The 14,581-nt window shown below is 52.7% G+C and overlaps 1 protein-coding gene across 1 annotated transcript in view; it reads left to right on the forward strand.

Annotated features, from left to right (window-relative positions):
- NAT10 (N-acetyltransferase 10) overlaps window positions 1-13,676 on the forward strand; it is a 38,902-nt gene extending 25,226 nt beyond the window's left edge. The window contains 14 exon segments of the mRNA NM_001098031.3: window positions 128-229; window positions 321-395; window positions 957-1,073; window positions 1,913-2,046; window positions 2,213-2,261; window positions 5,048-5,144; window positions 5,230-5,340; window positions 6,364-6,507; window positions 6,510-6,535; window positions 7,052-7,171; window positions 7,482-7,580; window positions 7,936-8,009; window positions 8,957-9,040; window positions 12,877-13,676. Of these exon segments, the coding sequence (NP_001091500.2) occupies window positions 128-229; window positions 321-395; window positions 957-1,073; window positions 1,913-2,046; window positions 2,213-2,261; window positions 5,048-5,144; window positions 5,230-5,340; window positions 6,364-6,507; window positions 6,510-6,535; window positions 7,052-7,171; window positions 7,482-7,580; window positions 7,936-8,009; window positions 8,957-9,040; window positions 12,877-12,988 (1,344 nt within the window). The 3' untranslated portion in view covers window positions 12,989-13,676.
- Window positions 13,677-14,581: the final 905 nt, after the last annotated feature.

Genomic DNA, 14,581 nt, shown 5'->3' on the forward strand with positions numbered 1-14,581 from the left:
GTTAAGTGTGGGCGGGAGTGGAAACAGCTGGCCTGGGCAGAGCAAGGGTAGGGCGCAGGTGAGGTTCTGTGGGTGGGCGCTCCACCTGGAGCCGGCCTCTCTCTGCACCATCCTGCTTTCCCCACAGGTGTGCCTTGAGGGGGAGATTTCTCGCCAGTCCATCTTGAACAGCCTGTCTCGGGGCAAGAAGGCCTCAGGTGACCTGATTCCATGGACAGTGTCAGAACAGGTGGAGTGCTTTCCCTGGTGTGTCTCGGGGGGCTAAGCTGGTGATGTTGGAGGCTGTCTTTGTTGCTAAGTTACTTGTGCCTCCCTCACAGTTCCAAGACCCAGACTTTGGCGGTCTCTCAGGTGGAAGGGTGGTTCGCATTGCTGTTCACCCGGATTATCAAGGGGTAACGTGTCCTTGTGCCTTCAAACCTGGTGCTATTATTAGTTGCAGGCGTGTTGCTGGCCGCTCAGTGGGCCAGGTGTACTTGGTTGTTTACATAGGAAGCTGGTCAAGGAGTAGCAGACCCAGTGCTGTGGGCGGTTTGCCCGGGGCTGGATGGGCAGGCGGGATGGTTGTATATGGTTGCTCTTCCCTTTGTGAGGACAGAGGGCTGGGGAACCAGATCTTACTGTCATGACTGCCTGTCTTGGAAGCCTCCACTGAGGAGTTAGCTGGAGAGTTATCAGTTTGGGGCTCGCTGAGCCGTGGATCAGAAAGTGTGGCCGGCTGGCCTCCCACCCGGGTGGCAGATGGGCGGGCTAGATGGTGCAAGAGCGAGGGTCTTGCTACACGAGGTCTTGAGGGTCTCTGCTTTGACCTTGTTGGGGGGTTTCATTGGTTCTCTTTGCCAAGGGCGGGGTGACCCGGAGTGAGGCTTTCTAGAAGCGGTACAGGGGTGCAGAAGTGCATGGACGCTGAGGACATCTCTGCTCCCCTTGCCCGTTTCCCTCATGTTTGCTCACAGATGGGCTACGGCAGCCGAGCCCTGCAGCTGCTGCAGATGTACTACGAGGGCAGGTTCCCTTGTCTTGAGGAGAAGGTCCTGGAGACGTCGCAGGAGATTCACACTGTCAGCAGTGAGGTAAGCGTCTTCTGGCTGGGCTACCGGCTCCTGGCAGAGACCAGGTTTCTCTCTGGGTCTTCGGGATCGTCCTCAAGAGCAGTCTCATGGTCTGGGCTACTGTGGGCTGCAGCAGCTGAGCTCCTCTCTGGCTTTGGAGACGCTTCTTTCTCTCCAGCTAACACTGAAACCGAGGCCCTCGGATCAGCATCATCAGCCTCATCTGGAGACGTGTTAAGTCTATCCCCCCTGAATCGAGGCTCTGGGGCAGGACCCAGTAATCTGGGTCTTAACAAGCTCCCAGGTGATGCTGATGCACCTTTGAGCTTGAAGCCCTAGCTCTGCAGAGTCTCCTCCCCTCAGTACTGAAGCCAGACCCAGGGAAGCTCTGTCTTTCTGGATATAACACTAGGAACTGGGGTGGCTTTTCATGCGGGTTCATTTGATTTTTCACAACATGCCTGTTCAGGAGGTGGGGAAGGCTTGTATTTAAGGTCAGGCTCAGAGGTTTGTCACTTCCAAGACACTGCAGCCATCTGGTGGCAGACCTGCGTCTTCAACCTATCTTGAGAACCCTGCCTCTGTCTTTGTGTTCGGTGTTTCTAAACATGTGGCTGTTTCCTGAATTCTGGGTTCTGAGGAGTGTGATTCCAGGCTCGTCTAGGGGTTTGGGATTCTTGGGAATGATCACTGGGCTTAGTGGTGTGTTTTCATTTTTAAAACCATGGGAACAAACCTAGAAACCCGCCCCAGTTTTTGGTGTGTTCGTCCAGAGCCTGGTGTGGCTGGGGTGCTTGGGCATGTCGCTAACCTTCCTCCTCCCCCGCTGGGTGGACATGCCCTCCCCCGGCGTCCGCCAGGCCGTCAGCTTGTTGGAAGAAGTCATCACTCCCCGGAAGGACCTGCCTCCCTTACTTCTCAAGCTGAACGAGAGGCCTGCTGAACACCTGGACTACCTGGGGGTGTCCTACGGCCTGACCCCCAGGCTCCTCAAGTAAGTGTCCTCTGGGCCCTGGTGTCCTGAGAACTCGCGCTATATGGGCTGTGTCTGTCTGTCTTGGGGCAACAGCCATCGAAGATTCCCCATGGCCCTTCCCAGCCTTGTATGCCAGCTGCTCCCAGAATGCACATGTGGCGACCTGCTGTCTCTGTCTTGGCAGGTTCTGGAAACGAGCTGGGTTTGTTCCTGTTTATCTGCGACAGACCCCGGTGAGTGAGGCCTGTGGCAAAGAAGGGCTGGCGACAGGTGTGTCCTTGCAGAGCCCTGGTTCCTCTGGCTGCACTCTGAGCAGGCGTCCCTGAGCTGCCAGGAGGTTGGCTCTGACAGCCCCCAGGGCAGCCGGCCTCACTGAGACGCCACGTGGTCACACCCATTCCTGCCCCCATCTCCGCCTCACGCAGTCGAGCGGCTTTGTGCTTGACTGAGATGGCAGAGGTGTACACGGACTTGTTCCCCTGGTTCTGGAATCCTGTCACTGGGGGCCTTCTCGAATATGTACTTTTTAAAAAAACAGGAAGGAAAGTGGTTTTAGCAGTGCTTGGGGTAAGTTGGTATCTGAAGGAGGGATGCGATTGTGTGGTCAACAGAGCCACAGAGAATAAAGTGTTAATGTGGGAGAGCTAGTGAGACAGGTTATCAGAAAAAATATGTAGCACCTGTGGTGAATCAGGCAGTGAGTAAGATAAGCCAGGAAAGCTTGTTTTCTGATGAGTGGAAATAGGCAGCACAAAGTGAGCAAACAAGAAACGCTCAGGTGGCGATGGCGTGGTCAGTGGCGTGTCCGGGGTGACTTGTCACACTGCAGCCTCAACGGCCAGAGTGGGCCAGCCGTGTGACAGCCCTGCCCTCAGAGAAGAGCATTTCCAAGCAGAGGGCACAGCAAATGTGAGGACCTGAGGTGGAAAGGACATTGGTGATTTGAAGGAGATACAAGGCCGGTGTGGCTGGAGGACCCTTGAAAGGATGGTGGTTCATGGTCCCTCTTCTGGTGGAGGGAGGGGTTAGAGGGAAGGTTCTCGGGGCTGCCATGTGGACAGTGGACCGCAGTCGAGGTGGGGAGATGAGCGGATGAGAGGGGTGGCGTGGCTCAGGGGGACATAGGGGAGAGAAGGGGCCAGATGCCAGGGGTGTTTGGAAGGTGAGCTGAGTAGAGTCAGAGGGTGGAGATGTGGAAGATGAGTGAACAGAAGGCTTGAGGGTAGTGCTTTGATTTTTGGCTTGAGAGACTGGGTGTTGAGTGCTGTTTGCTGAGATAAGACTCAATGGGGAGGACCAGATTTGGAGGTGGAAGTGAGAACTGTTTTGGGGTCTAATAAGACCTCCAAGTGGACATAGGGAATAGGCAGTTGACCACAGGAATCTGGAATTTGAAGAAGAGGCTAGGCCTGGAGACAGAGAGTTGAGTCATCAGTGTGTTCTTAATAGAATATACTCCTGGATAAAGGATCTTGGAGGGGGTCAGTGTCTGTTTTCTTCACAGCTGTAACCCCAGCACTTAATAGCGTCTGCTGTGTATAGTGTGTGTTCAGTACATACTTTTGTTCAGTGAGTAAGTTTTTAAAGCTGTTGAAAGTAGGGGCTAAGAATAAAGGTGAGTCCTTGGACGTTCCAGCATTTAGAGGAATGAGTTGGAAAATACATCAAGGTGGGGAGCTGAGGAGGAAGAGCTGTGATCTGTAGGAGAAGGGCAGGGTCTGTGGCTTAAAGAAGGGGAGTCATTGCCCTCAAGAGAATGAATAAGTTGAGGACATTTGACCAGTGGACTCTGGCACTGGTGGTTGAAGTGAAGGTGGCTTCTGTGGAGGGGTTACCCTGACGGGAGAAGAGAAGGAGGTGAGGAGATAGACTGAGTAGGTGGTTCCTACACGAGGCAGAGGGGCCAGAGGAATAGGTCGCTGGAGGGAGATTGGAGTTGGGGTGGGCTCGTCAGCCGGGAGATTCCAGAACCTGCTCGTCAGCTGCAGGCGGTGGTCCTGCAGAGCTCATGCAGACACAGGTGAGGGGGCTGATGACAGGACTGCAGGCCCAGAAGAGGCCAGAGGGCAGGAGAGGGGCCAGCGCATCCCTCGGGCAGTGAAGAGTGTGGGCACAGAGGGCGTCGGGCGGCTGGTGGAGGTCATGCCAGGAGGGTGATGTTCTCCTGATCGCTCTGTTTGGCTGGAGAGGGGAGGCCAGCAGCTCAGAGGGAGTGTGGGAGGTGTGGTTTTGGAGAGCTCAAGGTCAGTATCCAAGGGAGATGCTCATTTGAGTGTTCAGAGCTGGACTGGTGAGGAACACTGGGTGTGTGGCTGCTTCCACGGGGCAGGGGCGGCTGTGGAGGGGCTGGGTCCTCATCAGCGAGGCTGGTCGAGGCTGGGGCGTGGCCTTGGCCGTCGACTGCAGGAAGCACACTGGAGCCAGCGAGTTCAGCACAGTCCGCGGTGCGTCCCTGTGTTCTGGTGCCGTGCATTGCTTGCTTGTGACTTGGTGGTGGCATTTTGTTACTTGAATGCCCTTCAGTTGAAATCCGTTAGATATTTTTATGGTGTTGGGCTATGTGGTTGTTGTGTAGTAAAAAATCTTAAAACCTGTGGCCACTGTTTTAGAACCTAAAGGAGCCTGCCCCTGTAAACCTGTTGCCAGCATGAGAGCCCTCACCATCCTGTTTGCTGGCCATGGAGTCTTTGCTGTGAGCGCCCAAAACATGTTGACTGGGTCATGTGGTGTTTAAGCTGTAATGCCTCTCGGCTCATAGTCTGACCTGGTGTGAGCCAGGGGCTCACAGCAGAAGGCACGCTCCGAAGGTTTGAGCAGCTTTGCTCCATCGCAGGGGCCATCAGGACAGAGTAGCCTCTGGAAGCTGTCATGTAGGCAGTGGGCCCTGCGAGAATGAGGGTGAGGCCGCCCCTCCCTCTGGGGAGGAAGCAAGGGTCCGTAGAGCACGCTTACCCATGCGTGTTGACAGGGGCTTCATAAAAGGGGGCCTTGGTACCAGTCAGGGATCTGTGTTCCCCAGAATGACCTGACCGGAGAGCACTCGTGCATCATGCTGAAGACACTGATGGACGAGGAGGAGGCAGACCAGGGCGCCTGGCTCTCCGCCTTTTGGAAAGGTGAGTGGGGAGTGGACATAGGGGGCAGCCAGGTGACGGGCCCTGGGCCCTGCAGACCTCTGACTCCATCTGGTTGGACCCGCAGATTTCCGAAGGCGGTTCCTATCCCTGCTGTCTTACCAGTTCAGCACCTTCTCTCCTCCCCTGGCTTTGAACATCCTTCAGAACAGAAACATCGGGAAACCTGTGCAGCCGGGTGAGCTGGCTGGGCGGCTGGAGGGGCTTGGTTGTGCGGAACGTATGGGAGGCGGGCGTGTGGTCCAGGACGCGGGCTAGACTAGGCTTGGAGGGACCAGCTGCAGGCCTGTATCCCCCGCCGCCACCTCCATTTAGCAGGCCCTGCCCCATCCCAGGGCCTCTGTCATGCGCTGTGCCTGTCATCCCCAAGACAGGACTAGAGGCATGTGTGACTTGGCTTCAGAGACATATGTAAGGCCTGCAGCTAGTCAGTTCTAGAACCTGTTCTAAATTCTGTGAGCTAGGGCAACTAGCTCGATTCTGAGGCTCCATTTCCTCATTCATGAAATTGTAATAAGAATCTGCTGCCAGCCTTCTGTAGCCAACACACAGAAGTGCTCTGGGCACACAGATTCTGTTTGAATACTTAAAATATAAAAAAGGTGTAAAGGATCATTAGTGCTAACAGCTGTGGGGATTTTTCCCCCTGTTGGTTGTTATGTGAATGTGTGTCTCTTTTGGGATCAATTATATTTGGGTGGAAAAATCTATTTCTGGAGCTGAGGGTGGGAGCCTGTGTGCTGCCTGCGAAGCTGGGTCCTGAAGAGAAGTGATGAAGTGGGGAAAATGCTCAGAGTCCCATGCCAACACGAGGGTCACACACCACCCACCCCGTCATACAGCCCGGGCTGCCTCCCCTCTGCATGAGGAGGTCAGGGCTGCCTGAGGCGGGGTGTTGTATGGGTGGGCAGCACTTGCGGGTGGTCCTCCCCTGCTCTGGCTGAACGCTAGTGGAGGAACAGCTGCTGGGTGCCCCCCGGGGACCCTTGTGCATTCCACGTGGGAGTTCCGGCAGGGGCGTCGGGCTGCGCTGACCCTTCGGGCTCTGTTGTACGCCCAGCCCTGCGCCGGGCTGCCCTGACCCTTCGGGCTCTGTTGCACGCCCAGCCCTGCGCCGGGCTGCGCTGACCCTTCGGGCTCTGTTGCACGCCCAGCCCTGCGCCGGGCTGCGCTGACCCTTCGGGCTCTGTCGCACGCCCAGCCCTGCGCCGGGAGGAGCTGGAAGCACTCTTCCTCCCCTACGATCTGAAGAGGCTGGAGATGTATTCACGGAACATGGTTGACTATCACCTCATCATGGACATGATCCCAGCCATCTCCCGGCTGTATTTCCTGAACCAGCTGGGGACCTGGCCCTGTCTGCGGCCCAGTCGGTAGGTTACCCGCTGCTCGTGTGCTGGCTTTGTGGAGCAGTTTATATGCTGGGAGTTGATCGGCTGCTATGACATAACTTTGGGCATTTAGTTCTTCGTGGTTCTGATAGCATTTACTTCTTCATGGTTCTGATGAGGGGGTAGGGGTCCCTTTTGCAGGTAGGGGACCCTTGGGCTCTCCAGTCAAGTCATGCACCCAGCAAAACAGTTAGTAGAAGAGCTGCTGTCTGAATCCACATTCTTCTACCCCACCATCTGCCTCGATTCTTTCTCTGCTTATCAGAGGTCCAGGAGCACCCTGTATTGTCACACAGCTGTGAAGCGGCTGTTTGCCGGGATAAGAAGTTAGTCTGGGGATTTCAGGAGGAAGGCGTGCTTCCTGGTGGATGAGCGGGAAGATTTCCCAGTAGTGCCAGTCAACGTTTTGACCAAGGGAGAGTAACTCTGGTTCTCAGTGCCATTTTAATGGATAAAAGCCTGTTCTGGCAGCCACTCCAACAGATTTCCTGTCCCCAGGCTCTTCTCTTGGGGATTGGCCTGCAGCACAAGTCTGTGGACCAGCTGGAAAAGGAGATCGAGCTGCCCTCGGGCCAATTGATGGGACTTTTCAACCGAATCATCCGCAAGGTTGTGAAGGTAACCTCAGCCGAGGGCAGGGTTTTGGCCCATTTTCTGCCCAAAGATGCAGAAATGTTAACATTTGGTTCTGATTGCCTCGGATCTTCTCTCTCTCACACACACGCAGAAATAGGGGGCTTCAGCTGTAACATTCTCTCCCAGAGGCACCCCTGATTGGAGTGTGCCTTGTCTCCACTCTGTTTTCCTGCTCCTCCACGAGTGCATGGACTCCTAAACCACGCGGAGCGTGTGCTAAATGGTTTAGTAACTAGTGGCTGGGTCTCGGCTGCTCCTTCATCTTCTGCTTCTCGGCCTTGGTCTTTTGTAGCTGTTTAATGAAGTGCAGGAGAAGGCCATCGAGGAGCAGATGGTGGCAGTGAAGGATGTGGTTATGGAGCCCACGATGAAGACGCTGAGCGACGACCTGGTACAAACACCGAACCTCCTCTCTCTGCCCTGAAGAAGAGCCCTCAGCGCTGGCCCGGCTCAGGGGCGCTGGGGTCCAAGGGGTGTGAGGAGCACACTCCCCAAGTTTCCCTGCCTTTGCGTGTGCTCCCCGCCCTGGACGAGGCCTCCCGCTGAGTGTGTGTGAGAGCCGGCAGTCAGGCCGCTTCTGTTGCAATACTTGTTTGTCCTTTTAGATTTTTCAGAAGGCATGTTTTAACGTTCGTGTACACTTTAGCAAGAGCTTCCTCTGCAGGGGTGGGAGGTGGTGCGCGTGGTGAAGGAGAGGTGTGACGGTCACCTCTCTCTGATTATCCCCTGCCTGACTCTGACCACAGGACGAAGCGGCCAAGGAGTTTCAGGAGAAACACAGGAAAGAAGTGGGGAAGCTGAAGGACATGGACCTCTCTCAGTAAGGCCCCTCGGCTGCTTACGGGAAGCACAGAGGCTCTGCTCCTTTCTTCTAATTCACATCCTGCGTGCCCTGAAAGCTGTGTTTCATGGGATTGTTCTTAGAAGCACTAATAGCTAAAAACCTCCCCATTCACCATTTGCATAATCTTGAAAGATTTGTTTTCCCCAGATCTGCTCTGCCACTTTATAAGTCATGACTTGCAAATGGTATTGTGTCCCAGGCCCCTTAGGGGAGGGGGCTGCTGATCCATAAGCACCCACTTTCAGTGACTACTTTTTAATACTTGGCTTTTGATGTGAATTTGAAGAAAAGGTTCTATGGCCAACATTCCAACAAAACTCCCTTGCTCTCCAGCCTTCTATGCCCTGGAAGTTACAGCTCTTTTTGAGCTTCAGCTACAATGGTGGTGTCCTCCCCATAGATTGCGAATAATGCTCCAGAATTTGGTAGCCTCTGAGCCTTTTTGACCCTTAGTCCTGTTGCTGGGTCATTAGGGATGGTGGTTGGACATCAGATGGAGGCAGCCTGGAGGTCCGAGAGCAGGGTATTGAGCTTTGCCCTTGGCTTTGCAGCATCAGACCCTTGACTTGCCAGGACTGCTAGATCCCAGAGGTGGGGGGGCAGGGCGCAGTCTAGGGGCTTGTGGGCTGTGGAGGTGGGGGCGAGCAGGGAGATGGTGGGGGTGACAGGAGGCTTCTCTTGGGTGGTTGCTGAGTCAGCTGGGAGAAGTCGGGTGGCTGCCTTCCGTGCCCATGACCCCTGCTGGCCCTGCTTGCTCCGGTGACGTTCCCGTCCCCTGCTCTCTGATGTACAGACGCTGGCGTATCTCAGCCTGGCTTTCGTGGCAGGACATGTGTGATGAGAACGTCACCACCCTCTTACTTTCTTTTAAGCTGTCTTCTCTTCCTTTGAGCAGGCTTTGATATTTCCTTTAATTTTTTTAGATATGTAATCCGTGGGGACGATGAAGAATGGAATGAAGTTTTGAACAAAGCCGGGCAGAATGCATCAATCGTCAGCCTGAAAAGGTGAGGGCCCGGCATCCACCAGGCAGGGGAGGCCTTCTGGCCTTCTCTCTGCTTCCCTAGTAGCTTTCACTTGGGAAAGGAGGCTGGAGCAGGTGCTTTGAGGAGTCACTGTTCTCTGCTTTGAGGGTTGCTCCTTCTGTATCGTATCTCCTACTGATCAGTTGGAGGCTTGGATCTCTGCGTCCCTCATGTTCCTAGACATGTCAGGGAGCTGGGCTTGAACAGCCCTGGAGTTGCTGCTGACTGAGCACTTCCTGGGGGCTTTAATGCTGCTTTCCCTTCATGCTCAGGACAGCAGAGGTGGCTTTGTTCTTACATAACTGCTTTTCTTGTATTGGAGTGTAATTGACTTGCAGCATTGCTGTACCGCAGTGAAATGACTCAGTCATACACACGTGTACGTTTCATGTTCTTTTCCGTTACGGTTCGTCACAGGATGTCGCCTGTAGTTCCCTGTGCTGTATAGTGGGGGCCTTACTTGTCCATCCTGTATGTACCAGCTCGCACCTGCTAATCCCAGGCTCCCACTCCATCCCTCTGCTGCCTCCCTCCCCCTTGGCAGCCACAGTCTGTTCTGTTTCTGTGCCTGTCTCAGAGAGAGGCTCATTTGTGTCACATTTTAGATTCCAGATATCGTGATGTCATATGGTATCTGTCGTTCTTCTGACTTATTTCACTTAGTGTGATGATCTCTGGTTGCATCCATGTTGCTGCCAATGGCAGTATTCCATTCTCTTTGTGGCTGAGTATTGCTCACTGTGTATGCATACCGCATCTTCTTTACCCACTCATCTCTCAGCGGGCACGTAGGCTGCTTCCATATCTCGGCTGTTATGAGTGGTGCTGCTGTATACATAGGGGTGCATATACGTTTTTGAATTATAGTTTTATCTAGCTGTATACCCAGGAGTGGGATTGCTGGATCATTTGGTCATTTTTAATTTGCCGAGGAAACTCCACGCTGGTTTCCGTTGTTGTTCAGTCTGTCTCTTTGCGACCCCATGGACTGCAGCACTCGAGCCTTCCCTGCCTTTCGTCATCCGGTGGAGTTTGCTCAGATTCATGTCCATTGAGTCCGTGATGCCATCCAGTCATCTCATCCTCTCTTTTCTATACTGATTACCCTAACTCACATTCCCACCAACAGTGTAGGAGGGTTCTCTCTTCTCCACATTCGCTCCGGCATTTGTTAATTGTAGACTTTTTAATGATGGCCCTTCTGACCAGCATGAGGTAGTACCTCTGTGCTTTTGATTCGCGTTTCTCGAATACTTGGCAGTGTTGGGCATACTTTGGTGTGTCTTTTGGCCATTTGTACGTCTTCTTTGGAGAAAGGTCTCTAGGTCTTCTGCCCATTTATTTATTTATTTATTTTTTATTGAGCTATATGAACTGTTTGTATATTTTGGAAATGGAAATTAAGCCCTGGTTGATTGCATCATTTGCAAATGTTTTCTCCCGTTCTTTAGGTTTCTTTTTGTTTATGGTTTCCTTTGCTGTGTGGGGCTTCCCTGGTGGCTCAGAGGTTAAAGCATCTTCCTGCAATGTGGGAGACCTGGGTTCAGTCCCTGGGTCGGGAAGATCCCCTGGAGAAGGCAATGGCAACCCACTCCAGTATTCTTGCCTGGAGAATCCCATGGACGGAGGAGCCTAGTGGGCTGCAGTCCATGGGGTCACAAAGAGTCGGACATGACTGAGCGACTTCACTTTCTTTCCTTTGCTGTGTGAAGGCTTGTAAGTGCGATTAGATCCCATTTATCTATTTTCGTTTTCGTTTCTATTTGGGAGGCCAACCTATGAAAACACTGGTATGATATCTGTCACAATGTTTTGGCCCGTGCTCTCTTCTAGGAGTTTCATACTTATATCAGCGCTTTAAAGATGAAGTAACAACCAAGGCTCTCTGGTGTTAAGTGGCCTCCCAAGAAGCATATAACTCGTAAGAGACAGAGCCAGAATCAGGACCAGGTCTTTCCACTGCAAAGCCCGTAGTTTACCTGCCGTGCTCTCCTTCCTCTAAGCCAGTGGTTCCCAACGTTTTTGGTTGTGGACCCCAAATGGCTTTTGTGCATGTTGGTTGTATCTATCAATATTTCCCATTTTAGAAATGAAATACTGAGAAGTTTAAAAAAAGTTTTCTCATTCAAAATTAACAGTCATAGACTCATTATGGGTTTAAAAACTTTTTTAAAATAGTCTTTTCATAAAAACTTCAGTGAGAAGAGTGGGAATGTTTTACATTTATGTTTTGCCAAATGTCTTTAATATTTGGGAAACTAGAAAGCAGCTGGATTCTCTAGTCTGCTTCTGCTTCAATCTGCTGTGCTATCATGCGGCTGGTAGCCCCTGGAAAATAGAATAGTTGGGAGAGAATGAAAGTGGAAAAGGCACATTATGATTAGGATTGTCTTGAAAATAGTTTTGACTTTGGGGTCCACCTGGAGGGATCTTGAGCTCCAGGACTCCCTGGACAGTTTTTTGATAAACCCTTGCCCCAGCTGCTTCTCTGCAGAGCCATGTGTTGAGGATGGCAGCAGTTCCGTGGGCCGGAACGTTCACTGGAGTTTGCCTGGGAACACGTGAGGCCTCCCCTACCCTGGGCCTCTGGAGATGAGGCTTCCAGGGTTGGCTTGGGGGTTCGTGGAGAGGGTGAATTGTTGGCATTGCCATCAACAGGGTCCGCTGAAAAGTTTATTTGGAAAGAGGACATCTTGTGACTCTAGAAGCCATAGACCCCCGAAATCAGGATATCCTCCTCTGCCATCTCCATAAATCACTGTGCAGCCTGGAAGTTTCCACCATCAGTGCTGGCCTCGTTTTCATGATGGTCTCTGTCATGGCACAAAAGCCCACTGTCAGTGTGTCCTGATTTCTGGTTTGGATGAAAAAGCAGACAGCCCAGGGCTGATAGTGGCTGCCGCCTCGACTGTGGTGGCTTTGGAGTGAGGCTGGCTGAGCACGCAGTGTGTGACGGCCTAGCCCTGTGCTGCGCCTCTCCTGCCTCTGGTTGGCTGTCACTGCCTGGAGGAGCCTCTGCATTGCTGCGCAGCCCATGTGGCTGTTCGTGCATCCACGGTTCAGTGTTGACGTCAAAGCTTGTGCTTTTGGAGGTGAAAACACTGACTGTCATTATGTATGCATTTGAGGCATCTTTTCTTTGTTTTATTAGCAGTCATTTCATTCAGGTGATGTTAATGGTCTCCGGACAGAATTGTTCACCCTCTTCTTCTAAGGAGGTGTTTGTTTCCAGGGCAGAATGAGACTGGAGAGAAATTTGTAACCTGTAAGATGGAAGGAAGGTGGCCGTTTCTAGCTATTCTCTTGTTAATCTGTCAGGGACCAGTGGCCAGCTGAAGTGTGTCCCTATTCCTTTGGGTTTTCTTCTCACTTAGGAAAGATAACAGCACATCAAGAAGAACTGTATGTTTTTCTGGGAATTCCATGCTCTGTATTATAGTGGGGACTGTCCTCACGGTCACTGGGATAATATGGCTGGTTTCCAGGGTACTCCTCAGTGGTAATTGATGGGAATGAACTCTTCTTGTGATGCCTTGGATTTTTCTTAAGTTTCAGGAGGGGAAATTTCAGGAGTTCAGGTGTAGGTTTTTTCCCCTCCACAGACTAAGCCTGGTCAGGGCGGGAGCTGGGTTGGTGCGTTGTGTCCTCAGCCCCCAGCACAGCGCCCCAGAGGCCTACAGAGAACACGTCTGTGTGACTGCACATTCTTACATCAAGTTTCAGATGACGGAAACCCTTTTTCAGACAAAGCAGAGCAGTCTGAAAGAGGTAACAGATCCAGCGTGTTTTTCTTTCGACTCTTGTTTTTTCTTTTCCAGTGACAAGAAAAGGAAGCCGGAGGCCAAACAAGAACCCAAACAGAACAAAAAGTTGAAGAAAAACAGAGATATGAAGAACAAAAAAGATATGAAACTGAAGCGGAAGAAATAGTGGACAGATACTTGGGTGTCGGTGGCTGACTCGTAAGGAAATACCCTGACTTGTGGGACCGAGTAGCAGCTGACTGGACTATTAAAAGCAACAGGATCCCCAGGAAACCCAGAAGCTGGCCAGGAATTCAGTCTATGGGCTGAACACGGCTTAAGGCAGAGTCGCTTCCGAGGGGGTCTGCTTAGAGCGCGATGGTTGGCACACCGTCCGTGCCGTCTCTCCTCCCGCAGTCCAGGCCTGCCTTTCCCGTGCGTTCATATTTCGCTTTGGGCCCAGCTTTCTCCATTCCTTCTGCACGTGTTGAAGCCGTGCTGGCTCTCGTCTCTTCTCAAGCATCAAGTACTCGGCTGTCTGGAGACCCCAGAGGCTGTGGGGGGAGCATCAAGGCCTGTCGTCATGAACTTGCCCAGGCTCCCTGAAGCCTGGAGTCCCAGGACCTCTAGTCCAGCCATACGGCCGTGTCAGCCACGTTTAAGCGCCGCGACCCACACTGCCATGTTCCGACCCTTTCCTCCCCCAGCAGTGACCCAGAAAAGCTTGACTTCTCAACTTAGGGAACGATATGATATCTGAGTCCCCGAAACCTGTTATTTCATCCATTTGGGGAAAAAATGTTGGGAAAGACCCCTTTGCTAGCAGGGATGACGGGAGATAGAGAATCTATTTTTAATAAATAACATCCTAGAAAGACCAGCGGCCTGTGTGCTCGTCGACTGCACCTAGATGGGAGTTGCCTTTGCCCGTTTCTTCTGGTGGATCTTGGCTGCAGGTGCACTTGGGAGGGTGCCGGCATCGAGGCTCAGGGTGGCTGGGGCTTACCAAGCTGGGAGCCTGGGGGGAGTTGACTGCGCTGACCCGTGCTTCCTGTGGTCATTCCACAGGGCTTGGAGCAGCACCTGGAGGCCGGCCAGAGGGGCCTCGCTCCATCTCCAGCTCCTGTCACGTCGTTTGGTTCCCTCGTTTCTCGTGGACAGGAGTGCGGTGGCTTCATGTGTACTTGGAATGTTTGGGATCTATTTTCCAGTCCTAAATCCGATACCATTGTTACTGAAACCTGGACCCTGCCATCCTTGACCAGGGATCGAACCCGGGCCCTCTGCAGTGGAAGCTTGGAGTCCTAACCACTGGAGCACCACGGAACTCCCCCCTCTGCTGATTCTGTACAGTCGTTCCCTATTCATGTCACCAAGTGCAGGGAGAGTTCAGAGTAGAAGTTGGCTCCGACGTGCTCTGGTTCTGATCTACCTTTCTCCTCGCCTCTGCGTGTGAGTTGCTGGTGATCTTTCCGAGCTCCCTGAGTCAAATTTCAGCTTCTGTATTTTTTATTTTTATCTAAAAAATTCCTGCGGTGGCCTTGGTTACCGCAGTCTTGCTTGGTTTTTCGTAGACTTTAAAAGGACTGTCTTCTGTGAATCCAAGTAGATCCTTTCCTCAGCCCTGGTAGGTTATCTGGTTCCTAGAAGTCTAGCCTGTGGACAGGGAAGGAAGAGGAGCTTCTGGAGCAAGGAGGATTAAATGTGCAGCTCCCAGGACAGATGGCCACAAGGAGGAGAGCAGATTCTGACCACCTGTGCCTGGGACCACCATGCCCTC

The sequence above is a fragment of the Bos taurus genome, chromosome 15 (genome assembly GCF_002263795.3).
Source record: "Bos taurus isolate L1 Dominette 01449 registration number 42190680 breed Hereford chromosome 15, ARS-UCD2.0, whole genome shotgun sequence".
Classification (NCBI taxonomy): Eukaryota; Metazoa; Chordata; class Mammalia; order Artiodactyla; family Bovidae; genus Bos; species Bos taurus.